Here is a 27146-nt window from a genome sequence, read left to right on the forward strand (position 1 = left end):
AGAGTTAATGCTCCAGGTCTGGGTACCTCTGCTGGAACAGAAGGGCTACTGCTTTCCCCAGAAGACTGAACTGAAGACTAGTGGATGATTATATAGATGTTTTTCTGCCTTTTATTTATATAGATAGGGAGGTAGGTAGGTAGGTAGGTAGGTAGGTAGATAGATAGATAGATAGATAGATAGATAGATAGATAGATAGATAGATTGGTTTTAAGTTGAAAGTTGAATTCCCAGCTGGATTAACTTGAATATTAATAGCAGCCACAGCAAAACTATGTTGCTCGCTGTGGTCAATCTTCTCCTTGATGAACCCACACTTTCTGCTGCTTATTCAGACTTAAAAACTGATGGGGATTTTATTTCCTGAAGGGTTGCGAACATCACGGGCCTTGTTTTAACTCATTTGTGACATGCTTTATGGTAGGAAAAAGGATTACATGCCAGCATATATTTTATGTCCTGATGTCTTGGCATGGTATGAATGTAGTTGGAAATCTGAATCTGGTATCCTTCTCTGTCTTCCACTCTATAAATTTTAAGGAGAAATGGCTTGAAAACAAAAAGCCCCAAAATATCGAGCTCTGTGATCTAGTAACACAAGATAAAACAGACCTTCCTTTCTGAATGTCTTTATTCTCTGAGTAGGAGTGAAGAGTTATGGAGCTGGACAGAAGCATCTCCTGTTCTTTTGTACCTGAAGCCGAGGGAGTGAATAGCTGTATCATAAGATGCGTGTTCAGCCTGATGATGGTCTTAATGATAGATGGAACAGAATATTTGGTGTCTTTGAGGCAAAGGCGGCTGATTTCATTTCTATGTATTTCTACCCATTTCCTCCCTTCAATCCTACTTTCTTGTCATTGCCATCGCACTAGTGGTTACTGTCACCAGTGAAATCTTTGCCCTGCTGCAGTGCGTATCTCCTTTCCCTGTATCAGTAGGTCAGATACAGACAACGTTGAGGGACTGAAAGTAGCCTCCAATGCACTTGTTTCTATTCATAGTGTGAGAGTTGAGGAAATAAGAATGCTGTCAGGGTTATATTTAACCTCACTTATTCCAGGCACTTCTTTCACTATAAACTGAACAAGCTGAATAAAGTTTTCTACACCTCAAACGTGTAGAACTCAAAGGCCAACTCATCTCAACACAGAGACCTCTTGAGAGTCCTAGAAATGTTTTCAGTGTTTGGGTGACCGGTGGCACATAAATCCCTGGCAGAGCCAGTACTTCAAATGAAGCTGCTCTGCCCACCAGCTCCCACATAATTTACACTGTCATGCTGTTTCTTCACCTCCTGAGCATAGTCAGATGCTTACCATTTCTTTAAATCAAACACCCACTCACTATTTCTTTGCCAGAGAAAACTCACCAAAGCTGCTTAATAAATGGAATAGAAAGAAAATATGGAGAAATAAGCCTATCCCAGAAGTGATCGCTGCCAGCTTCAGTTTTGCTTCTTGGTTTCAGATTTCTATTCCTGACATACACTGTGTACTAAATAATGAAGGCAGCATTAAGTGCTGTGGAATTCAGCACTTAATAATGAGGCTTATAAGATTTTTTCCCATATAGGATGACGGGCAGCTGTCCAAATACACACTGCATGACACATGTGGAGTGTGTGAAGGAAGTTTTCTGGTCTATTATTGACCCTCTGACCAGAGGAGGTGCTGTGCTGGATTCTGGAATTCAGGCTATTTCTGAGGTTGCCTATGGAGGGTAACAGCAAAAGTGGGATGTTTCAAAAGCCCCAATTGCCACTGCTTTTGGGGAAGTGAAGAGAGGGGATGCACAGCAATGAACTTGTTCTAGACTTACAATTACCAGAAGCACAGAGCTGCCATGTGCCCTGATGAGGATATTTGACCCTGCAGCCCACATCAAGAACTCCCTCCCATCCACAAAGGCAATTTACTACAGATACTTCACATCAATTCTAGACGTCACCATTTCCAACCACAACCATGAAAACCATTAAAAAGGCACCTGTACAAGACTGTGCTGTACACTCCCTGCAAAACAGAGAAAACAAATGCCTCCTGGGCATATAGAAGTCACACTGAATTACTAGCTCATATAGTCCATTATAATCCATGCAGCAGAAAAATGGTGAAAAGAACTGTAATAAAAACTTTGAAGCAAGTTGCTTGATTTATTACATTTCAGAGGTCATACTCTTTGAAATTACCTAGCGACAATGTGCATTAAAACATAACTTAGTGATCAGCTTTCATTTATACACATATAGGTGGAGAAAGATACCTGTCCCATTACATTTCATAGGCTCTCTCTGAATGAAAACCACACACCCAGAACTGCTTCACACTTAATTGCCATCTACATCCCTCCCACCCATTGGCCTTTGGACCCTCTGAAACAGCTGCTGGTTGTAAACTCTGCCCTGTCCTATAGGAAGTACAACCTCTGTAATACTAAATCACAAATGCTTTTGCTTTTTGCCATACACACATCATTTTAGCAGGTGAAGTGTTTGTATAGGACTGAGAGCACGGCTGGGAATGCAGAATTACTGAGACCCCATTGAATCTTGAATTAAATTCTGCTTAGCTTCTGTGGCAGAGATTCCAATTCAATTTGTGGCTGCCCACAAGAGTGGTGGGGTCAGCATCCATGAAGGTGTGAAAGAACTGTTTAGATGGTCTATGAAGGGACATGGTTTACTTGGGAAATACTGGATGTAGGTGGAAGTTTGGGTTGGATGATCTTGGGGATCCATACCAGCTTTGGTGATTCAGTGATTCTATGCTATGAAAAGAGAACAAATCGTGGTTTTGTCTTTTTCTGCTAAGTTTGTTTGTGTCTTTTTCAGTGTCTGTTCAAGGACTTTTCAATAAAGTAATCTTTGTGATATCAGTGGAGTGACCTATTCCTGCAATGAAAGCTGTTTTTCCCTTAGGGGTCTACTTGCACTGTGTAGGAGCCATCCATACATTATCTGTACCAGAGGCATATCTAAGACGATAACTCCACCTGCACACCACGCATGTCCTGCAGATGTTCTTCCTCAGGGTCCAAGCAAGCCTTCCATTGAAAGAGGCAAAGTGCTCAAATAAGAATTACACTTGGAACAACGCATGCCCAGGGTGATAAAAATTCTTCTGCCAGGCAGTGAGAGGCTAAGGGCAGTTTTTATGAGCTCTCATTGCTGTAACTGTATAAAGTCCATCTGTCCTGTAAGCTTCCTGTATCTGCATCGTTTCAGTTCAAGTAAAGCCAGTTCAGCTCAAGAGAGAAACCTTCGGGGTGAGAATTAATTTAAGGTACGTTACTGCATTTATATATATATATTCAGCATGATTCTTTAAGAATATAAATGCATCTAATAATTGTCGAGTGTTATAAGTGTCCTGTTGTTCCTTGCTGACTACAGAGGTATGAAACAAGAAGGAGGAACGTAGCCTAAAGGAACAAAGCTTGCTTTCATTGTGTTAAAGTCCTGTGGAGAAGGACTTGGGGGTCCTGGTGGATGGGAAGCTGGACATGAGACATTAGCGTGTTCTTGCAACCAGGAGGGTCCTACTATATCATGGGCTGGCTTTTTATGAGGGTGGATAGCGATAGGATAAGGGGGAATGGTTTTAAACTGAGACAGGGGAGTTTTAGGTTAGAGATTAGAAGGAAGTTTTTCACCCTGAGGGTGGTGACACACTGGAACAGGTTGCTCAAGGAGGTTGTGGATGCCCCAACCCTGGAAGCATTCAAGTCCAAGGTTGGATGTGACTCTGGGCAGCCTGGGCTGCTGGTTGGTGACCCTGCACATAGCAGGAGGGAGTTGAAACTTTGGGGTCCTTTCATTCTATGATTCTGTGATTGAAATACCTAAAATTCTGCTGGAGACATCAGGCTCAGAGACACATATTGGTCAGCTGGGGCTGATTGTTCCTTTCATTATATTTCCCTGCTGATGGAAAGATAGCAGAAAGCACTGTCTGTTCCTTGGATCCACTAACCAATCATCCCAGTGCTCCAAAGCATCTCTTGCTTTCTCTTAGACTTCTCAATTGAGTCTGTATAGCCCATTATGTCAAATGGAAAGCAATTCCCTTCTCTTTGTCTTGATGAGGAGCTTTGTTGTCTTTTGTTCCTTCCCCATTAGCAGTGGAGGGGAAATGGGACTCAGGACAGAATGGCTTAGTGGCACCAGTCCAGGTCTACAAGACACAGTCCTCCTTATATAGCTTTGACAGCATCACTTCCAGCACTGGAGTTAGTTCAAAGGGAAAGGCCATTAAATGTGTATGACCACATCCTTTGCCTTAGTAGAAGAGCGTGGCAGGTGCCAATCACCCCCTGTTGCATCCTGCAGATGCCGTGAGTGTTTGTCATTTTGGCCTTTCGTGTGAGTGTGAGAATGCTTAGACAGCTGCAAAGACTTCTAGTGTTGAGCTGCAGGCCACCAGGTCATCCCAATGACTGCCTGCAGTTCTCACCCCATCACTCTGTCCTGTATTTGTCTTTGTCTTGCAGACCGGCCTCTTAGAAAAGTATAAGAAGTAGCTGGAAGCAGGAGATGTCTTGGACACCCGGTAAGAGTGGAGTTTACTGTGTGTTAAATGGTGATGTAAGAGAAAGCAAACCATTAAAAACTGGGAGTATTATAAAAAATAAGTCTGCGATTTCAGGGGCTCAACTAAAGCCTTTCTCTCACCTCTTGCCCCTCTTCTGTCCACCCAAGCATCATTCCAGGTCACTTTAGCTATGGGGGATGTGACTGCTCTCCCTTTGCTATACAACAGAACATCTGTGTCCCAAGAAAGCGAAATAGAAACACAGAGAGCAACAGCCAAGCATAATCATGGGAAGAACATCAACACTGGATTAATCTCCTTGTCCTAGCAATGCAATGACTTCACTGTACCCAATTAGTATGAATTAATAAGCACAGGAATGTGCTTAGTACTATGCAGTAGTTTTCAGACTGAGTGGGTGACTACGTCAAAGATGCTCCAATGTCTCTGACAACAGTCCTATGTTGTAGAGTGGGAAAACTGGTCCTGGATATTCAATGACATATTCAACAATGTGTCCTCTGAACACCCTTCTTATTAATATTGGTTTTGTTTCTATTTTTAATTACTTTACTCATTTTGCATTGCAGAACTTCCTCTCAATGTGCCTGCTGTAACGATTCGTGAGAGTGGTAAGTTCAACACGGAGAGTTGGTATCATTCTTATGGGTCATGGCATTACTGAAAAGGTGCTTGTTGCCATGTGTCTTTTTCGCAGTCTATGTCACAAACAGACATTTTTGATGTAACCTTTTGGCTTTGCAATGTGGATACCGGGAACCAGATGTGTACAAGAAAAAGTTGCATAAATAAGAGGAAAAAGAGATCACTAAGATCTCACTCTGCCATCTAAACTCTTTAATTGCCTCAGGAGTCTGAAGCTTTAAAAAAGGCATTCATACCACCCTGTCATTGGAGCAGTTGATATAACTTAAAGTTACATGCTCTGTATTTCATATAAAATCAATGACAAAATGGAGCCTGCACTCAATTCAATGAGACGAGTCCAACATCAGACTTTCACAGGGTACATTTGTTGTATTCCCTCGTGGAAAGCAAATGAAGCCTTAGGAAGAGTTCGGGATCTACTGGGAGGAAGCCCTGATCCAGTAGCTATAAGTACAGATTGCTTTCCCTACGTCTGCAGATGAAAACTCTCATTGCCTTTTCCAGCTTTCAGCAATGTACCAGAGCATCCCACTCAACACAAAAGCAGCGTGAATACATTTAACTGCAACAAGGAAAGATTCTTCAAGCTGAGAAATGGAGAAGACACTCCAGAAAGATGGGAAAGAGGTGATTAGACCCATAAATGTAGATCTGCCCATCATGTGGGATGCTCATCTCATGGTTATCCCATTTCAGGGTTATCCCATCTCCTCACCTCACAGCCACATCCCCTCTCTGTGGAGTTTTCTCTGCAGGTTTGAGAAGTGGATATATAATTCCCCCCCGCATTCTGACAGATCCCATTATCTTCTCCCCACTGGAAATACTGTAGTTGCAGTGAAGAGACACCACCTTCTACCTGGGCTGCCTTCATGATGTGTAATTCCATAACAGCTGTTCAGTATATTTATATAGTTCTTTATGAGAAAAAACCCCACATTTCTTACATTTCCTCTTTTCTATATCTTTCATTTGAACATGAAGATCCTGAATCCCAGCAAAATTCTCTCAGTGTTCGAGAACGAGCTCAGAAATATGAGTCTCAATGTAAGTATGCTGGACTGGTATTTCCACAGCCTGTGATCATGTGTTGGGTGGGATTTATGAGAGCACAGGACAAGAAGCCCTGAGGGGTCTGTCCCTCTGAGCATGATGTGGTGAGAACTCTTCCAAACACCTCAGGCATGATCAGTTCTCTCCAGGGTGTGCTTATAAACTGGCTTCATGTTGCTTCTTCCAAAGTCTTCCTTTTAGGTCTTTGCTCTCTGCAACATCCAAGTGTGAATGTCCTGAAGAAGGGCGAATATTATAGTGAAATGATCAGTGCCAGGGAAGACCAGGCAGATGAATCTGTGCTAAATCCCATCTTTCCTGGCACATAGGATGTGCTGTTTTCCTGCCCCTGCTCTTTCCAGGTGGCCTGATGTTGCAGTTTAGCTTACAGTCACAGGTTAGAATTACAGCACTCCACAGATGCTTGCTCACTCTCAGACCTGCAGAAGTCAAAATGGATGCAGCTAGAGAAGTGAAATGGACTAAGACAGAAAACTCAGGCATGGCTGTTTTTAAATGTTTGCCCTGTTGCTCTCCTTTTCAGACTTAACCAATGGGTCAGAGATATCCCCACAGAAGGAAAGCAGAGTGAATTCACCAAAGAGACCCCAAGAAAGCTTCTCTAAGCAGAGCAAGGGGAATACAGATCCAGTAATTGTGGAAAGAGGTAATTGGGGCTGTGAGAAGACCTGTGGTCACAGTGCTGGACCCTCACCCCAGGGTTATTGCTTCTCCTCAACTCAAGCCACATCCCCTCTCTGTTGGGCTTTCTTTGAAGTCAGGATACTGGCTTATCTCCTGCTCCCAAAGTCTGTCAGGTTCCATTTTCTTCACCCCATAGTACACCCTGCAGCTGTGGTGTTCTTCCACCAGCTCTTCATTTCATTCTGCTTGCAGCATGGAAGTTCTGCTATATCCTGGTCTGGAAGGGGTTCTAAGCAGCCTGGTCTGCTGGTTGGCAACCATGCACATGGCATGTGGGTTGGAACAAGATGATCTTTGAGGTCCTTTCCAACCCAAACCATTCTGTACTGCTGTCAGGTCCGTGCTTCTCAGCAGTGAAAACTGTATCCAGCTGAAGTGCATCTTCATCAATGGTATGGGCAACAAAAAGGAAGAGTTGAAAGCTACAGTGTAACAGGATAACCATGACACAGTTGCCAACACGAACAAGTAGTAGGATCATTCTTATGACTCGAGTGCTGAAATGGAGGAGTATAAGTGCTTTAAAAGGGATAGGAAAGAATGGAGGGGCAATGGGTGACTCTCTATTTTAGAGAAGGTGTACAAGTCATGTGAGGAGTGGCAGAGGGAGCTGGGACTGTTCAGGCTGCAGCAGGAGGCTCAGAGGAAAACTCATAGCCCTCTATGAACACATCACAGGAGGCTGTAGTGAGGTGTCTGTTGTCCAGGTATCTAGCAATAGGACAAGGTATCTAGCAATAGGACAAGAAGTGATGGCCTTAAGCTGCGCAGGAGGAGGTTCAGGTTGGACATTAGGAACATTTTCTTTTCATAAAGTCTGCTTTTCCTGCCCAGGAAAAGTAGTGGAGTCACTGTCCATGGTGGTGTTCAAGAATAGGGTAGATGAGGCAATGAGGGATGTGCTTTAGTGGCCATAGTGTTCTCTTAACAGTGGTATTATTCCATGACTGTATGTGTTATTCCTTAAAGCAGTTCAATGTATTTATTTGTTTCTTTGAGGATAGGCTTAATTGTATTTTCTCTTTCCTATATCTTTCTTATGAACAAAAGATGCCAAGCCCCTGAAACAACCACAAAGCGTCCAAGATGAAAAGAAGAGGCTCCCATATGAGTTTTCAGGTAAGAATAGTGGATCCTGGTTCTCCTGCTTGTGGTCATCACTTGGAAAATCTCAGGAGGATGTATCAGAGTGAGCCCAGACGTGTGTGAGCAGGATGTGCTGAGAACCCCTCCTGGTCCCAATTAGAAGGCATGGCCACCTGAGAGGAAACACTTGTGGTCAGAGGGACACAGGTCTCTGGTATCAGACACATCCTACTCTAGCAGTGTATTGCTTCTGAATGGGAGACTAAGGCACTGTCATTGGCAGTGCGATGTCTGGCTGGAGGCCTGTAACTAGCAGCGTCTCCCAGGGGTCTGTACTGGGCCCGGTCTTGTGCAACATCTTCATCAGCAACCTTGATGAGGGGATAGTGACCACCCTCAGCAAGTTTGCTGATGACACAAAGTTGGGAGGATTGGCTGACACACCTGAAGGCTGTGCTGCCATTCAGCGAGACCTGGACAGGCTGGCGAGCTGGGCAGTAAGAAACCGAATGAGGTTTAACAAAAGCAAGTGTAGAGTCTTGCACCTAGAAAGAAATAATTGCATGCACCGGTACAGGCTGGGGGAAAACCTGCTGGAGAGGAGCTCTGCTGAGAGGGACCTGGGTGTCCTGATGGACAACAGGTTGGCCATGAGCAGCAGTGTGCCCTTGTAGCCAAAAAAAACAATGGCATACTGGGGTGCATTAAAAAGAGCATGTCCAGAAGGTCGAGGGAGGTGATCTTCCCCCTCTACTCTACCCTGGTAAGGCCTCATCTGGAATACTGTGTCCAGTTCTGGTCTCCCCAGTAGAAAAAAGACAGGGATCTCTTGGAAAGAGTCCAGTGGAGGGCCACAAAGATGGTGAAGGGCCTGGAGCATCTCCCCTATGAGGAGAGACTTAGGGAACTGGGTCTGCTTAGCCTTGAGAAAAGAAGGCTGAGAGGGGATTTGATCCAGGTTTATAAATACCCGAGGTGTGGGGGCCATAATGGTGAAGCTGGTCTCCTTTCAGTAGTGAGTGGGGACAAGACTAGGGGTAATGGGATGAAAGTACAGCATAGGAAGTTTTGCACAAATGTGCGCAAGAATTTCTTTACAGTGAGGGTGACAGAGCAGTGGAACAGTCTGCCCAAGAGGGTTGTGGAGTCTCCTTCTCTGGAGATATGCAAGACCCACTTGGACACCGAGATGTGAGACATGGTGTGGGGAACCTGCTTTGGCAGGAGGGTTGGACTCGATGATCTCTAGAGGTCCCTTCCAACCCCTACAATTCTGTGATTCTGTGATTCTGTGAGTTGTAAATTACGGAGAGCAATGCCTGGAAATCAACAAGGGAGAGAATAAAAACCAATGAGGGAGAGGTGAAGGGAGGGAACTCCATGTCAGGAGCTTGGTTTCCCCTCTTCTCTTCCAATGGAAAAGGAAGAGAATAGAAAATAAGACCTGAAATAGATTCCTGACTCTCAACACATTATTGCCCACTACGGAGTTCCCTTTCTGCCGAAAAGACCTTCTGAAGGCCATGTTTTATGCTTCAGCTCACTCCAGGGAATGTCTGCTAAGGAACTAAAAGATTGCTTCCCCTCACATTTATTACAGGAAAAGTTTATCCTGCTGAAAAAGAAAAGTCCTCAGATGCTGAGAGGCAGTGTTATTCTCCAGTGATTCCTCTCTTTCTTCACAGGAAGGATGATGGAGATGAGCACCTTGAAGGTCATGGAATCAGTGCAGGAGGGAATGGAGAAGATTCTGAATCAAAAACTGGCTGTGTTCCAGAGACAAATGGAAAAGACCCAGCAAGGAATCCCACACATGAAGGAACAGAACAACACCTGGTCCTCCCTTCAAAAGATCTCTGATAATATTCAAGCCTTGCAGAAAGGTTTGGAAGACATGAAGATATCCACAAAGAAAGACCTTCAGAAGCTCAGAGAAGACTTAGAGGAAAGAGTAGCAAAAGCACCTGAGAAGTCTGAGTCTAAAGAGAATCTGTTGGAGGTGGGGAACCTGGCAGGTGAGCATGGCAACCCCTAGGCAGGACTTCATCTCCCTATGAGCAACTATGGTGTCTGAGTGTCTGAGGAGCTCTCAATGCTCCTTACACACAGTGAAGGACCCTGCTGGGGCTCTAGCATCTGCAGCCTACTCAACCTGCTCCAATCTCTCCCTTTCACCACTCATACTGCTAATCAGTAAAGAGCCTTCTATTGCACAGTGCACAGATTGTGGTTTGAAGAGATGGTATAGGGCAATTCCTACATCCTGTCCTGCCCTGACAGACTCCGCAAAGCCTTCAGGCAGAATCTCAAGGCCTGTGCCCTTTTCCCATCCCTATGGCACTCAATCAATCCAAATCAATGCAGCAGAGGTGGAATTTTGTTCTCTCTTCTTTTGTCCTCCATCCAGAGTTGGTGTGTCTTGGACCATGGTGAAGGATTTCCTTCCTTTAGCAATACACAGGCAAGACAGAAGGGTCTGGGTAGCTCAGGAACTCCATTTCCCCTCTTCTTCTCCACTTGATAAGGAACAGAAAATAAGACCTGAAATGGATTCCTCTCTCTATATATGTTCATGCAATCTGCAGTGTCCCCTTTCAGCTGAAAACAGCTTCTGAGGGCCATATTTTGAGCTTCATCATACTGTAGGGAATGTCCACTTTGGAACTAAAAGATGATGAGAGGCAGTGTTAGTTTCCAGTGATTCCTCTCTTTCTTCACAGGAAGGACAGTGGAGATGAGCACCTCAAAGGTTGTGGAATCAATGCAGGAGGGAATGGAGAAGATTCTGACTGAAAAACTGGCTGCAATGCAGAGACAAATGGAAAAGACCCAGCAAGCAATCCCACCCATGAAGGAACAGAACAACACCTGGACCTCCCTTCAAAAGATCTCTGATAATATTCAAGCCTTGCAGAAAGGTTTGGAGGACATGCAGAGGTCCACAAAGAAAGACCTTCAGATGCTCAGAGAAGACCTGGAGGAAAGAGTAGCAAAAGCACCTGAGAGGTCTGAGTCTAAAGAGAGTCTGTTGGAGATGGAGAACCAGGCAGGTGAGCATGGCAGCCTCTAGGTAAGCCTTTTTCTCCCTATGGGTAGCTAAGGTGTCTGAGTATCTGAGGAGCTCTCAATGCTCCTTACACACAATGAAGGACCCTGCTGGGGCTCAAGTATCTGCAGCCTACTCAACCTGCTCCAATCTCTCCCTTTCACCACTCATACTTCTAATCAGTAAAGAGCGTTCTATTGCGCAGTACAGAGTGTGGCTTTAAGAGATGGTATAGGGCAATTCCTACCCACTTTTCTGCCCAGACAGACTCTGCAAAGCCTTCCAGCAGAATCCAAAGGCCTTTCCCCATCCTTCTGTCACTCAAACAATCCAAATTAATGCTGCAAAGGAGGATTATTTTTTAACTTCCATCCAGAGATGGTGGGCACTGGACTGCAGGGAAGTATTCACTTCCATGGAGCAATACACATATAGACAGATCAGTCCAGATGGAGAGGGAAGGAAGGAACTCTAGTTTAGGAGCTTGATTTCCCTGCTTCTCTTCCACTGGAAAAGGAAGAGAACAGAAAATAAGACCTGAAATGGATTCCTGCCTCTCTACACATTCTTGCAATCTACAGAGGTCCATTTTAGCTGAAAAGAGCTTCTGAAGGCTGTGTTTTATGCCTTATTGTACTCTACAGAATGTCTGCTTAGGAACTAAAACTAAAAGATTGCTTCCCCCGTCATTCCTAACATGAAATGCTCTACCTGCTCATAGAGACAAGGCCTCAAGTAACAGGAGGCAGTGTTAGTTTCCAGTGTTTCCTCTCTTTCTTTACAGGAAGGACAGTGGAGATGATCACCTCGAAAGCCCTGGAATCCATGCGGGAGGAAATAGAGAAGATTCTGAATGAAAAACTGGCTGCAATGCAGAGACAGCTAGAAGTGACCCAGCACACAAAGCCATCCATGGAAGAAGAGAACAACACCTGGGCTTCCCATCAGAAAATCTCTGAGGACGTGCAAGCCCTGCAGACAGCCTTGGAAAGAATGCAGATGTCCACTGAGGAAGACATTCAGAAGCTCAGAGCAGACCTGAAAGGTGGGTATACAACCAAGTATTCTGGGCCTGAGGAAAATTTGTTCTTTCTGGATAACCAGGCTTGTGAGCATGGCCATCCTTAAGCAGGATGGCATAGTTTTTCATCAGTACTGAATGTACCGTGCTATCTGAGTTTCCATCCTCCTTTTTCTATTTGCTGTATATCTAAAGAGGCCTCTTGCTATATCACCCATGGTGATGGCATTGAACTCCTTTCACTCTCCAATTAAAAGAGTCTTAGGACTCTGAGATTCTCTTGCTGACATAACTTCATAGAAACTATAGAAATGACTGGCAAAGTGCTTGCTAACTTAGTAGGAACTATTATAATTTCAAGAAGCTTTTCTATCCTGGCATGTTCATCACTGTAATGGGAATGTTCCTATTTCATCCATGGTCTTGCCCTAGATGGCAAAGGGCCTGTGCCATGGTCTTGTAATCTTTTGCTATTGGAATTCCAACATCGTAACATCATGCCAAGCAAGGGTAATTAAAGAGTTAATACTCCAGAGAGAAAGATATGTCATGGATATGCATGGAAGTGACTGATTTGGTCTTTCTCTCTTGCTGCTGCCTGGCAGGGCTGGGTGCACTTCCAAGCCATAAGTTAAGTAGGTAGATTTGGGAACACTCTCATTATTTGATTTACTAGCCTCAGTTTTAATTAGATTGTATTCTAATGTGCATTCTGATATCATACTTAATAAAAAAAGTTTTCCTCCTTAGCTCATTGACACTACTCTCTTTTCCTTTCTCTCTGAGCCCATCTCCCTACCACTTTTCCCTTTTTTGCTTCCCTCTTTTGGTTGTCAGGGTGTCCACAGGCCTATTCCTCCCCCCCACCTTGTCATGGGCATAGACTGATCTGATACAGATATAGATCTAGATATTGATCTAGATAACTCCGTGACAGCCTGGAACATCTCCATTTTGAGGAACATCTGGGGGACTTGGGTCTGTTCAGCCTGGGGGGAAAAAAGACAGAGAGGGGATCTAGTAAATGTTTGTAAATATGTTTGTAAATATCTAAAGGGATGTGAGAGGCAACTGGATGAGGCCAGGCTCTTCTCAGTGGTGTTTAGCGATAGAAAAAGGAGTAATTTCCTAAAACTTTGTATTTAGCAAGTGGAAAAACTTCTTTCTGGTAAGGGTGATGGAGCACTGGAAGGTTGTGGAGTCTTCTTCTATGGAGATATTCAAGACCTGTCTATCCATTGCCTACCTGTGCAATCTACTGTAGGGTACCTGGTTTTGCAGGGAGGGTGGACATTATAATTGCTTGAGGTCCCTTCAGACCCCTGAGATTCTGTGATTCATTCCCTTGACCTCTCTTTCTCCTTTCTGGACCTAATTCATTTGGTACTGAGCTAATGAAATGGAGACCAACATTTTACAAAGCCCAATGGACGAGGGGGTAGGTTTAAACCAAAAGTGAGGAAATCTAGGTTAGATGATAGGAGGAAAATGGTTATTCTAAAGGTAGTTGGTACAGGTTGTCCAGAGAAGCTCTGGTTAACCCATATGTGGAGGCCTTGAGGTCCAACCTACAGAAACAAACATAGGAGAATATAGACTTTCAATCAACATCACAGACTGTGTCTTATTATAGCTGATATCAGCATGCCTTGACAAATCCACTTACTGTCTGCTTTTATCTTTTTCCCACAGGTTCTTTCATAGAGCAGCGCTACAAAGGTAAGTAAAAAGGAGATGATGCTGCACCTTGTCCTGAGCCTCCTCTTTTCCAGACTAAATAATTTCAATTCCCTCATCCACTCCTTACAAGAGCTGTGCTCCAGACCCCTCAAACCTTTGTTGTGCTTCATTAAACATGCTCCAGGGCCTCAGTGTCCTTGTAATGAAATTAATTCCATTCACCTCAGCCCAGCAATCAGCCTGTCCAGATCCCTCTGTAGGGCCTTCCATCTCCCAGACAAACTGACACATAATTCAGGTATGGGAACAAAGGCATCTGATATTATGGGAGGGTAGAATCTAGGCTACATTGGGGCAATTAGTTGCTGATTGCGCCCTGAAAAAAGGGAAAGTAAGTTATGAGTGAAAACAAAGTAAAGAAAGACTCCGTAAATCAGACCTTGTGTTTTCTGCTACTTATGGCATGGTTTGATCGTTGCAGTTGATGTCACCCTGAATGCTGATACAGCTCACCCCAGACTGGAAGTGTCTGAAGATGGGAAGAGTGTGAATGACACCGGTGTGATCAGAAAGGTACCCAACAGGGAGGAGAGATTTGATTCCCACCTTTTTGTGTTGGCAAAGGAAGGATACACATCTGGGAGATACTACTGGGAAGTGGATGTTGGAAGGAGAAAAAACTGGATCTTGGGTGTTGCTTCTGAATCAGTGACTCGTAAAGGGACTGTGACCCTGTCCCCAAAGAAGGGCTTCTGGGTTATAGCCTTAGCAGATGGGCAAGAGTATTGGGCCTACACGGATCCTTGGACTCGCTTGACTGTGAGTGGTAGACCGCAGAAGATTGGGATCTTCCTGAACATCTCTGCCAACAAACTCGCATTTTATAATGCCAAAAAGAAAACTGTTTTGTACACTTTTAACATGGGTGGTAGCGTGCAGAAAAGGAAGTTTGTTCCCTTCTTCTCAACAGGTTCTGGTGCTTCAGTGCATGACACTGAGCCATTGAAAATCATGCAAGAGTTTGATGATGATGACTAAATGTGTGATTAAATACAGATTGTGAGATCAGATTGATATGTTGTCCAAAAAATCCCTGACTTTGTGCTTCCCAGTGGAAAATGACTTGGTTTCTGGTAGTTGATAATACAATTTTTCAGTGCTGTTTGCTACCCATGCAATGAGACAGCAGAAAAAGCCCTAGAGATCATGTTGATAAACGGAGTGTAGAACTCAGTATCCATGGAGAGCCTTCAGTTATGCAGCTGCAGGTATGAAACAGAGATGGCTTTTTGTCACTTCTGTTTCCCCTAATAATCATACCCATTTGAATGGACTGGTTGAATAACCAAATAATTCTGATGTTCCTTGTACACTTCAGGCTTTGATTTTCTTCATACCCATTCTTGGATCATTCAGAAAGAAGAATTAAGGAACTATTTTCTTTGCCTGAACAGACATAACCACAGTGCTTTGGTTTTTTGTGATGGTTGATACATGACTTGGAATTCACACCCAACCTCGAGTATATTCTCAACCAAAGCACGGTCATTTGAGACTGTTCATATTCTCTTAATTGAAGATAAACAAATTAAAAGATATTTTACTTCAAACTGATGTTCCCCCCCCCACTTTGAGACACTGAAACCTTGTTCCATTTGTCTTTTTTCACGTTTTCTTTTTTTTCTTGTCATTTGGGTATTTAATGATTACTGATGTCCTAAAATGGTGTTACCTCTCCTCATCTCTGCCCCGACCACTTAAACAAACAAACTTTGCACTTAAAGTAAAAAAAAAGAAAAGAAGTGCTTTGATTCTATAAGATGCTTTATTCAAAATGTCATTTTACAGCGGTTCCAAAGGGACGGGGGTTAATACTGGGTGGATAACAGGTCTGTCTGCCTCTCCTCCTTTGGATATAAAAGGGACAAACATTTCAGTCGGTTCCTCTCCAAGACTTATAGGGATTTTTGCCATGGTTGTCATCTGATGAGCATCATAAAAGTTAATTCGTGCTTCCTCCAAGTCCAGAAACACACCAATCACTGAGTCATTCATTTCCTTCTTCTCAAACCTGATGTTTCCCTTGATAGAGAAAATGTCTCCATTGGATCTATGAAGAGCCCAGTAGTCCTCCATAGCGAGTATCCCTTGCTCCTCTTGTTTCCCTTTCTGCCTCATGACCCCCAGCATCCAGTCCTGCTGTTGGCCAACCTCCACTTCCCAGTAGTATTTCCCTGCTGTAAACCCTTCCTTGGCCACCAGGACAGGGACTGTAGAGGTGCTGCTCAGATCAGCAGGTTCACATGCATTGTCCTCAACATCTGGAGCCCCTGGCACTTGGATCTCAATTAGTTGGCATTCAGGATTCACAGTGATGGCAACTGGAGGGGAAAATGAGAATGATCCAGTGAAGTGAGTGCTTCAGGGACCTCTATCTTCAGGGGGAGATGTGTTGAAGTATTCGAGGAACTGAGAAGTCCTGGCATGTTTTGACAAAAAATTGAAACATTTTCCCCAAAGAGAGCAGGAATCAATCACATATGAACTAACAGGGCCTTGGAGTTGTCATAGTCATAGCACACTCCCATGTGGGCAATTCCAGGTGAATCCCTACCTCTCCATACAATTATAGACTTAAATAATATATACAATAGCCACATCCAAGCCTCATTCTCATCTAAACAAGCCATGTGAAGGTTTACTTCTATGACTCCAGCTCGGCTATTCAATTTCTAATATCACAGCATTGTCATTTCGTGGTAACCTGGTCAGGGAATTTTTGCACTCTTCTTCCTTTCAGTATTACCTGCATAGCTCCAGGCATCCCAGAAATCTGCAGAAGGGAGAGAGATGGGTTTTATTGAGGGTTTTATTATTCCATTAGGCAGTTGCAGACTCCTGAGACTAAAGTACTGAAAAATTACCCCCACACAATTCTTGTCACCTCTCATTCTCTATCAGTTTTGGCTTTGCTCCTCTTAACTCATCAGTTCTTCTCCTCGTTATCATTTTAATGACTTACCCAGCTCAGCTTTCAGTTTACCTGCAAGGGAAAGATATTTCAGTCAGTACAACTTGCTTATTTTTACATTGTCATTACAGTTTTACAAAGCAAAACAACCCTCAGGCATGGAATAGGAAAGAATTCTGGAACCTGTAGTGAGGAACATTTTAATTCATGCTATTTAAATACCACCATCAGTGCTCCAAGGGGAGGGACACAAACCTTGTCCTCCAGACTCCATCAGCTCTGCATTTACACAGTGTACCTCAGATGTGGCTTGAAACACCCTTAAGTAAAGCAGATGCGGGATAGCTGAAGGATAACTGAGATGGGATCATTCAAGGAACATTCTAGTTGTATTTCTGGGCTTCATTGTGCTCTCAGAAAGGTATGTTCTTGTACTCCCAAGTTTGATCTGGATGTGTCAGTGCATCCTAAATGCTTTCATGATAAGGATGCCTGACTTTCTAGGAAGGTAAGATAGGCCTGGGTCATCCTCAGAAGGGTTCTAGAAAGGTTCTTCTATTTTATACTGAGTTGTCAGGTTAGTTCTCTGGGCATTCTGGAAGCAGCTGATTCCAAAACAAGCTCCCTAATAGGTTCTGAATTTTCATACAATCCTGAAATCTATACTCCGAAAGACAGAAGGCCAAAAGTATATCAAAATAAACCTGTTTCTTCCCCAAAGCTGAGTGGTGGCAGCCTTTCATTAAAAGAGATCTGGGTTAGATTTCTTGTCTTCTACTCAAACAGAAGAGTTTGGAACTGACATATTTTGCTCTTCAGGAAATGCGTTAACAACACAGTGGAACACATGCAAGTCGCAGGGCTTTTTCTATCTGACTAGGAGAAACTGTTGCCTATCTTACAGCTCTAAATATTTTTCATGGCAAACGGTTCAGAGACCGAATAAAAGATTTGCTTTTCCCTCAGCCTGTGAAGACAGGTGCAAAAAGATGAAATTAAATGAAAAACCAGCTCATGTAGCATGGAGATAAATTTATATATATTTTATGAGGACTGCTCTGGAGGTAATGTCTCCTGTTTAATTCTATTGGCCGACCACGTCAGAGGCAGATGTTGGTGAGATGACAATGGAGGCTGAACCTTACTGCCAGTATCATGTTACATTATACATATATTATATTATTACATATTAATTGTTGCCATGTGACAGGTGGAAGCAGAGGGGCACTCGGACAAATTGACATCTCACATGGAAGTGCACGCGAAGCAAAGGTGTGTAATTGAATTCCTCCATGAAGAAATGATTGCACCCTATTGACATTCGTTGATGCTTGCTGAATGTTTATGGAGACCAAACAGTGTCTGTGAGCTCAGTGAAATTCTGGCTGGTGCATTTCAGCAGTGGCAGAAGTGGGAGTGGATGACCTCTATTGGTGCAGTTCTTCTCTAGGATAAAATCCATTAGAAATCAGTGGTATCTGAACCTTCTGTTGTGAAAACCTGTGGCCAAGAAAAGGTAGTCTAGGCTGGTGATACATTAAAGCATCAGGACAGCAACCATGGTGAGATATTTATTCAACTGTCACAGCTTTATGATTTTTGGTTATCAGTATTCCACATCTTAACATGATTTTTGGTTATTCCACATCACAATATCGTGTAGTGCAATGGGAGTTAAAGAGTTAATACTCCAGGTCTGGGTACCTCTACTGGAAGAGAAGGACTGCTGCTTTCCCCAGAAGTCTGTTTGCTGTTCTGTTATCAGTTCCACTCAGGGGAACAGATAAAGGCCTTGGGAGGTCACCCAACTTTCCCATTTTTGCCCTTCCCATCATCCAGCTCATCCCTGCTGTGGCTGTTGTCTCATCAGAGCATCTAAGTAAGGCCTTCAGCTTTAGGTCACTCTCATTATATTTTATATTAGCTTCAATTCTAATTATATTGTATTATATTGTATTATAGTGTGTTATCTTGCATTCCAATATCTTAGTAAACTAATTTGTTTCTCCTCAGATCATTGCCACTGTTAATTTTTGGGGGCCCATCTCTCTATCCTTTTTACCTTTATCCCTTGTTTTTCCCCTCATGGAATCAGGTCAAATCAGCCCATAAATGGCTGACATTAAGAAAAAAAACAGAACATTGTAGGTGGGTGTTTCACCATATTTGTTCAATTTCACAGTCAGGGATGGCATAGACAAACTCACCCGAAGAACTGTATTATTGTTTCTAAGCTAGACAGGGTTGTAAGATTATATATATATATATAAGATGTGTTTTCTTACCAAAGAGGTCTCTGAGTTTCTTTCTTTCTGAAAGATAAGAACATAAATGAGCGATACAAGGAAAAAAAAGAAGGGGGGCGGAAAGATAAGAAAAAACAACAGGAAGCATTTGTTAAAGTAACATAATAGTTACATGCCTGTTATTTCCTTCTCATAACAGACAGAGCATTCACTCCAGTTGTAGGTAGAGAGGTAAATATCATCAATTTTTTGCCATCTGATCATCTCTACTAATGTGCCCAACAAGCCAGTTAAACTAAAACCAAGCTAATTAAATTAAGTAGTTTATCCCATTGTGTCTAAACTGCATCAGTCACTTAAGAAAATGAGATTTACCTCTTCGGTTTGTGGCTTTCTCTTGTTCTAACCGGTTCAGCACATAGAATGAAAGAAAAAAACCAAACAAACAGGCATATAAATGGGGTAGTTATTGGATATAAACTTACTAAGCAGACTGTTAGACTTTATATGTACGGACTTTCCATAAAGTTTCACTGTTAGACCTGTGCAAATGTTTTGATAAAGCACTCTTAATGTTAGAGTGGTTTACAGCTTGGCATGCATGTACACACAGTCTACAATGCTTAGCCCTTCCTTATTATCTCCGGATGTTTTCACATGAGAATAATCCAATTCATTTAAATCCTTCGTTCGAATTAAAGGATGCTATCCAGATTAGCAATCACACTAAAACTGATTGACAAACAAACAAAAATAATCAAGAAATTCTCCAAATGGTCACATCTTCAATGCGAAGACAACTCACAACAAAGCCATCTTACCCAGTGTTGACTTCAGTTGTTCATGTTCTAGAAGGGACAATACACAGACACCAATGAATCCTCTGCAACTAAATGGCTCAAGAGAATAAGCATGCAAACTGCAGAACCCCATAGATTGTGTGTCCTTGGAACTTGGCTGCTTTCATTGTACTGTCATCTGCTTTAAGCAGGCTTAAAAATCCAGAGGAAACCAAATAATGCACCCATGAATGAATCACAATGTTTTAACTGTGTTGGATGTAGGTAACTGATCAAGCCTGAGTGAGGTGGAAAGACAGACTATTTGTAATGCTGGTAGATGGAATACCTCCCTATGAGGACTGACTGAAAGAGATGTACAGCCTGGGGAAGAGAAGGCTCCAAGGAGAGCTGGGGGTGGCTTGTCAGCATCAAAAGGGAGCTATATAAAAGAATAGGAGAGATTCTTTAGCGGGTCTGCTGTGATGGGACAAGGAAAAATCATCTCAAATCTGAAGAGAGGAAATATATTGAGGCTGGATATAGGGAAGAAGTTTTTTATAGTAAGTTTGTTGAGGCATTGGAATAACTTCTTAACATCACTTCAAATGTAAAGAGGTTTTACCTTCTTCTATCTTCGCCTTCAATTTTACTACAAAAAAAAACAAAGAAAATTTCATGTTAGTTATTCCTGTAAGCACCACTCGTCCTACAACAGCAGAATTCTTGTGTGAATAGAAAGAAATAAACGGGGCTAAAACTTTCATTTAAGTTAACCTGTCATATTTTCCAAGCCCAGAGAATTCCTGTTTTGTTTATCAAAACAAGAGGTATCTCATTTCCCATAGAGTTCACACACACACAAAAGGGAAGACACAAGAGAAGCTGCTGAAGTCACTTGGTTTGTTTAGGCTAGAGAAGAGGAGGGAAGACCTCATCACCATCTAGTTATTTCTCTTTTAAAGAACCCAAGGAATGCTTCTGATGACTTAATTAACTCTTGCATGATAAGACAGGAAGTTTGATTAGGAATGGTAAGAAAATGTCAGTCCAATGTCAGTCTGCATATAGTAATGCCTAGAACATGAAACAGGAAACACTGTAAAATACAGATGAAACCCATGTAAGATGTTTTAACACTTGGTACAAAACTAAAGTGAAAAACTATAAGACATTTGACTATAACTAGAATTGCTTAATAGTCCATAAATATTTATTTTATTTGATTATAGATAACCCATACGCTCTACAAAGTGTCGTACTCTTCATCATCTCTTACCTGAATTAATTGCCTTCTTTTTGCTACCTGGTTAACAACAACAACAAAACAGACAAAAAAAAGGACAAAATGACTTTTGTAGAGCAATACTAAGAGTGATCATTCCTCTCATTTGCCTTTAGTGTCACGGGTCACTCACTGCAACTATGTCCCTAATGAATATACAGGGGACCTTAGACATTTAGTTTAGCTCATAGAGCTACTCTTGTCAGACCTAATGATGTCTGAGGTAAGGACACACAATTAGTCTTATTACTTGTTCAGCCCATGCAATTCCCCACTCTTATATCTTTCCATTTCCTGAATTCAGTCAAGAAATAATCACCAGTCATTTGGACTGTCGGCTTTTGTTATGACCATGAATCTCAGTATGATAATTCTGTACGTTAATTGAAAGCATATATGAAGGAATACTTACTTCTCAGCTTAAAAAATACAGCACCAATTAGGACTGCGATAACACATAAAATTACCAGGTAGGCAACCAGCCATTTTGAAATGGAGGGGAAGAAAATATCTGTAAAAACGAACAATTTAATGAGTTAAATAAAAAGACAATTGTAACTTGGAATGTAGTCAAGGAGATGGTCTTTCTTGTGGGTACCAGATTTGTAGGGTCAAAATAGACATCAGAAGTCATCAGTGCTGTGCAAGAGAGGAACATTCGCTCCTATTGCGTTTGGTAAAAGGAATATCTGATTCATGCTGCAGAGTATGGCGCATAAACCTGGGAAAATCAACGGGATTTCAGACATTTCCCACTTTCTTTCTGTCTTATTGTCCCTTCCCAAGACTCTGCACATTCACTTGGGTTTTCTTCATGCCATACTGAAAGGGAGTTTACTCTTTTACTTCAAGACAACTACCTTTCACTCTGGTTCCACTTCCAGCCTACACATTGGCTTTGTGGTAATGAATTCCTTCTTGGGGTCCAGTCCTGTGAGGCTTGCTTGAATCTTGAATCTACCTAAGGCCTGTCTATTTACCCAATGAACAGAGGTATGTGAAGTGCTACGTAGGAAAACATGACTTGGTCCACCCGACGGTGATTAAAAAGTAAGGTATGTGTTAGAAGTAGTAAAGGTAAAAAGCTAATTTGTGAAGCCCAATTTATGTACATCTTATTAAACAAGCTGGCAATGGTCTAGATAATAAAACTATGTTGAATGTCCAGCCATAAGTAAGGAAATACGTCATTTTTAATTGGGTATACAGTTGGATTTTTAATTCATTTTCATTCAGCTCCAACCATTGACATCTCTTAATGTGAACCAGGGAACACACAAAGTTTTGTTACTATCTGACTCTTCTGTGTTTTTTTGAAGGAGAAAATGATTCATTGCATACCACCAGTGACTGTGTAGTCAATTAGAAATATAGGCTGAAGAAGATTGCAATTCTCTTGGCCTTTTGTCCAATCCAGTGGTTTTGGGACTATAATTTTGGGTCAGCTCATGGCATAAAAATGGGACCCACACCACTATCCTGATCTTTTTAACCTCACAGTGAGTGAGGTTAAAAATGAGATGACTCTGTTCACTCACCTGAGATCAGGACTCGGGACTCACTCATTGTCTGTAGCAGATTGTTAACTATCCTGCAGGAGACCTCCATGTCAGATCCTGGCATCAGGTTCATGGAACTTAGGACACTGTATAGGCCTGAAGGCATCATCATCACTTTTGTGTCTGATAGTTCCTTCCTGATCTGTCCTTGGCCATCCAACCAAATCACTTCAGGTTTAGGAAACCACCCTTCTGCGTGGCAGGTGAGGCCAATGCCCTGTTTCCTGGGACTCCTCAGGAAAATGGAAGGCACACCACCTTTAGCTAAGGAGAAAACATTATCCATTTCAAACAGTACTGATAATGGGAATTTTTCTGGTTTATAAGAACATCATAAGAATTCAGAACATAATCTATATATATATGTAATGTATTCTTATATATGACGTTTCGTTATATATGTATATGTGCATATAACTATGGAAGTACATAGAAAGCCACTTTTCTCTCTTTGACAGAGGCTTGGACCCTTCGTGGTCAGCAATTCAGTGTCTTTTAGCTTAAGAGTATGACTTTATAGAGACTGCATTATACAGGGCTACCCAGGAACTGATGGTGCTGAATGATGTTTCCAAAGGAATTTCCCAGTACTGGGAGAAAAATAGAAAAACCTCATAAAATTAAGATAATTAAAAAAAATAAGATAATTAAGATAATTAAGATTACAGGAAGCCTGTAAAGAACTAATGGAATCTGTCCATGAAAACAGAACATATTAGAGTCTCAGATCAGCTATTTCAAGTAAAATTCTCACTGACATAGTGAAAATAATAATAATAATAATATGATATAGCTCATATTCAGGAACTTAGATGACTAAATTACAGTGTTACACAGATGTTAAAACTTTCATTCATCTGGCATTAACTATGAAGACATCTTCAGAAGAATCTGGCTGTAAGTTTTAGAAGCCCCTATGACTATGTAAGAGAAACTGGATCCTTTGAAAGGTATCTAAATATCTCAAGATAAATCTGTCCTCACATGGTATGATATAGGCATTTATTTAGAGAAAGCTAACACAAATCAAACAACCTCCCATGAAGACAGCTTATCAGTCAAATTACATTAAAATAACATTTCTTTCAGTCAGTGGTGAATATACATGTTTCTGTTCGTCTCCATCTCTGAATAATGTGAGAGAATGGACACTCACCTGCTACTTGCAGCTCAACCAACATGTCATGGTACTCATCATTGAAAGAGACCACACAAGTGTACAATCCTTTGTCAGAACTCCTGATGTTCTTCAAGTGCAGAGACATGTTTCCAGCTTTGAGTTCACTGTGGAAGAGTTTTGCTCTGCCTTGATATCTCTCATCTTCCTTTTCATCTTTATTTTTCCCATCGTATGTGATCACCGCCATTTTTTCGGATTGTCCTTTAAATATCCACTGAACAGAGAATATCTCAGGAATGTTCTCTGCTGCCACATAACAAGGCAAGATGACCCCTTCTCCAATGACTCCAATGATGGAACTATTAGGAGGATAGCTAATAAACTGACCTGTGAAGAGTTAAAATGGCAGCTATTTTTGTTCGTCCATACCACATTTTACTTGGCACTACATCAGTCAATGAACTGAACTAATATCACTATCAACAAAAGAGGAATCTGGAAGAAAAGTAGAAAATAACATGGCAGAGTGCTTAGATGAACCACGTTCCCATTCATCAGCTTTCTGAAGACGAGCTTAAGAAAATTCATGGTCACAAAGTGATGGAAATTGAGAAATCACAGAAAAAAAAAATGAAAATTGACAAGTCTGTTAAAGATCCAACATAGGATACAGGATATATAAAACAAAAATGAAGGTGGAATTCAGTGTTTCAGATGGTGGTATCTAGTATCACTTAGAAAGTGATAGCATGTGCATCTGATCTACCACCTCCATGTCAATCATTTAATTGAGTGTTAAGGAGTTGGTGGAGACTGTACCAGCTGGCTGACTCTAGTAATATGAGTGCCATTCTATTAAACTGATGAATATCAACTTGCTTCTGTGTACTTTCTTCAGGGTCAATAAACGTTGCACAGAAGCACTGGCTCTTTCCCATTACATTGAATCCATTCTCTTTTGGAGCATCAGTGTTCAAGAAGAAAAGCTTGCAATACACAGAATGACAGTATACGTAGATGGATGGGTAGTTGAGTTGTGTCCTATACATTGAGCTTGCATGTAGATATCTGCTTCTATAGAGCTGAAGATAAACAGCTAAAACTGAGCTGAACCCATAATCTCGAGCATGATATGGCTGGCTACATCTAGCAGCCTAGTGCTGAATTCCACCTGGCCTCCATTCCCTGATGTGAAGTTTCTAAGTCCCCTACAGGCTGATGTTACCTTCCAGCCTTGAAGTTCCTTAACAGATATCAGATTGCACAAGGGGCAATATATGAAGCTAAGCATAATTAAAATTAAATATACTTAAAATTGAAATATTTTACCTGTAATCATGAACGCTAAGTGTTGAAAAGTCAGTATGTGAAAAGGTGCCAACCTCCAGGGGGGGAAACCCAACATTATCCAGGGTTCTTAATCATCAACACGACCAAAAGTAGGTCTTCCAGATGAAATTCCTGCGGGACTCCTTTGGCCTCTTCATGTGTTCAGCGTAAAACAACCAGCATTAATGCAAATGTAACATAATGAGGGAAAGTATGATGAAAGGTTAAGACATTGCATTGGATTGCAGTCAAAGGCAAAGACTTTTGCATAGCATCTGTCCTCCTTTACACATCTCCCTATCAAATTCAACTACTTAATGTATGTGGTTTAAAACAAGCACGATCTTTGCTCTGTTCAGTTGTCCATGCTTACTTTTATCATCCAGAAACTCTGTTACCTTCCTTGACAATATTTTACTTTCAGCGGGGAGTTAAAATTATTTCATTTTGTCTTCTGTTTTTAGCAAAAAAAGCCTTTCTTAATGAAAAACAAAATGGATAAACAGATGAATTCCTAAGCAAAGCATTCCTATACCAGTCTCCCTATTGACTTCCATGAGCATTTTAAGGAGAGCCTTTTTGGTTTAACAAAGGTAAATGTAACTCTTTCCAACTTCCTGCAAAGATCTTAGTTTTTGAAGTCATTGCTGAACTAATGCAGGCTCACAATGTGCTCACAGTAGAGATTAAGTGGTGTCATGCCCTTAAATCTCACTAATTGGAAACAAAACTTTCCTTTTTTTCTCTCTTCCACCTTTCTGTGTTTTTTTTTTTTTTCTCTCACGTATCCAGTAACTGATAAAATCAAGTACTGTCAAAGGGGAAGGGGGGCATTCCCACCTTATTAACAATGCAGCTACAGCAGGATGGTTTATGTTTGTCAGTGCAATCCATTGAATCTACAGTAATTAATTCCAGGATTATTGCAAATGCAGGGGAATTTCTTCATGATTTTAGGAAAAAATATATATAATTTCTTACCTGAATAGAACAAACCTTAAGACTTCTGTAAGGGATATGGTAGTTTTGAACCTTTGTCCTTATATCTTTATGAGCAGAGTGACCTGCGATTGCATTTTTAATGTCCAATAGGATCGAGAGGCTTAACCAGCCTAATAGGCAAAGATGTAAATGTCAAAATTCATGCTGCAAGACAAAAATGCCTCTCAATCAATTTCCATACAGCAGGGCAAACAAAGTAGAGATATTCCTCTGCATTCCCTTGTGCAAACCAACACTCTTCAACAAACATTTATCCAGAGAGCACAGAAATAAAACTTACCAGTGTGCAGTGAAGAGGTTATTAGGTCTATCATTATTTGCATATATTATTTCGTTTTTCCTATTACATACTTGAGCTTTGCTCTCTCTTTGCTGACATACCTAGATCTTGGAATTATATTATCTCAGATAATACTTTTAATGTTCCATTCAAGATCTGAAAACAATCACATTTAAGCTTTACTCACTTCTTTGAACCTTGGGTTTATTTCTTCGTTTTCATTTATTTACTCATCTATTCTCTAAGCAGAAGCACGGCTGTGGAAATCAGGATTCTAAACGTAAACTATGCTAGTCTCCCTCATCTTTCTGGCTTTTTTAAACTACTTTGGTCATTTTTAACCAAATTAGATCTAGTAATAGACTTTACCAGAAACTCAGGATTTCTGTAAGGCTTGTGAAGAGTTGACCCCAGGGAAGGTTAAAGATCAGTGCTATCACAAGACAATTAACAAGGTTAGAGCTACAATCAGGATGTGAATAAAGCTGGTGTAATCGAACCACTGCATTTCCAGCTTACTTCGATTTCCTACCCGGTCTCTGACTTCTGTATTCATATTTCAGATTAGAAATCATTCTAAATGATAATGGACTCTTGGCAACTAGAGATTCTGGTTTCTCTGTCTCCTGTTGATGCTGTTTTCCATTTTAATGTAGTAAATGTCGGAAAGTCATAATAGGATATGAATTGCTCTGCGCAAGTGTGAAAGTGGTTGAAACACAGACCTGTTGCTGCACTTTGGACCTAGGTGTGTAGGGAAATCAAACTGCCAGGTATCTTATA

General features: G+C 41.6%; 2 protein-coding genes across 5 annotated transcripts; one reads left to right on the forward strand and one right to left on the reverse strand.

The window, feature by feature from the left end:
• The first annotated feature begins 213 nt into the window (after positions 1-213).
• On the forward strand, positions 214-15436 carry LOC107325875 (E3 ubiquitin-protein ligase TRIM39-like). Of its 4 annotated transcripts, XM_015887101.2 has the most exons (12): positions 214-3284; positions 4492-4550; positions 5123-5164; positions 5706-5828; positions 6186-6248; positions 6799-6921; positions 8010-8078; positions 9731-10060; positions 10766-11095; positions 11876-12136; positions 13805-13831; positions 14274-15436. In XM_015887101.2, exons 2-12 carry the CDS (start codon positions 4535-4537, stop codon positions 14828-14830), a joined length of 1941 nt encoding a protein of 646 aa, XP_015742587.1. In that variant the 5' UTR covers positions 214-3284; positions 4492-4534; the 3' UTR covers positions 14831-15436. The 4 variants fall into 4 exon arrangements, with proteins under 4 accessions (XP_015742587.1, XP_032297011.1, XP_032297012.1 ...); XM_032441120.1 differs by lacking the exons at positions 214-3284; positions 4492-4550; positions 5123-5164 and having other exon boundaries at positions 5185-5828; positions 5945-6248; XM_032441121.1 differs by lacking the exons at positions 214-3284; positions 4492-4550; positions 5123-5164 and having other exon boundaries at positions 5185-5828; positions 5957-6248.
• A 168-nt stretch (positions 15437-15604) lies between these two features.
• LOC107325878 (butyrophilin subfamily 3 member A2-like) lies at positions 15605-26769 on the reverse strand. Its single transcript, XM_015887112.2, has 13 exons — positions 26063-26769; positions 25082-25233; positions 23789-24139; positions 22612-22896; positions 21486-21584; positions 21068-21094; positions 20414-20440; positions 19831-19857; positions 19385-19411; positions 19049-19075; positions 16815-16835; positions 16599-16625; positions 15605-16173 (listed from the first exon to the last, which is right to left on the reverse strand). Exons 2-13 carry the CDS (start codon positions 25155-25157, stop codon positions 15635-15637), a joined length of 1533 nt encoding a protein of 510 aa, XP_015742598.1. The 5' UTR covers positions 25158-25233; positions 26063-26769; the 3' UTR covers positions 15605-15634.
• Positions 26770-27146: the final 377 nt, after the last annotated feature.

Source organism: Coturnix japonica, linkage group LGE64, assembly GCF_001577835.2.
Source record: "Coturnix japonica isolate 7356 linkage group LGE64, Coturnix japonica 2.1, whole genome shotgun sequence".
NCBI lineage: Eukaryota > Metazoa > Chordata > Aves > Galliformes > Phasianidae > Coturnix > Coturnix japonica.

What these genes read in the sequence shown, in the direction of transcription:
- LOC107325875 (XM_015887101.2), top strand. An exon ending in TCAGAAATATGAGTCTCAAT is followed by an intron (nt 6,249 to 6,798) that starts GTAAGTATGCTG and finishes TCTCCTTTTCAG; the next exon opens with ACTTAACCAATGGGTCAGAG. An exon ending in TCCAGTAATTGTGGAAAGAG is followed by an intron (nt 6,922 to 8,009) that starts GTAATTGGGGCT and finishes TATGAACAAAAG; the next exon opens with ATGCCAAGCCCCTGAAACAA.
- LOC107325878 (XM_015887112.2), bottom strand. Translation starts at nt 25,157, where the DNA reads ATGTTGGGTTTCCCCCCCTGGAGGTTGGCACCTTTTCACATACTGACT. An exon ending in GAAAGCCACAAACCGAAGAG is followed by an intron (nt 19,076 to 19,384) that starts GTAAATCTCATT and finishes CTTATCTTTCAG; the next exon opens with AAAGAAAGAAACTCAGAGAC. An exon ending in GGATGCCTGGAGCTATGCAG is followed by an intron (nt 16,174 to 16,598) that starts GTAATACTGAAA and finishes TTTCCCCTCCAG; the next exon opens with TTGCCATCACTGTGAATCCT.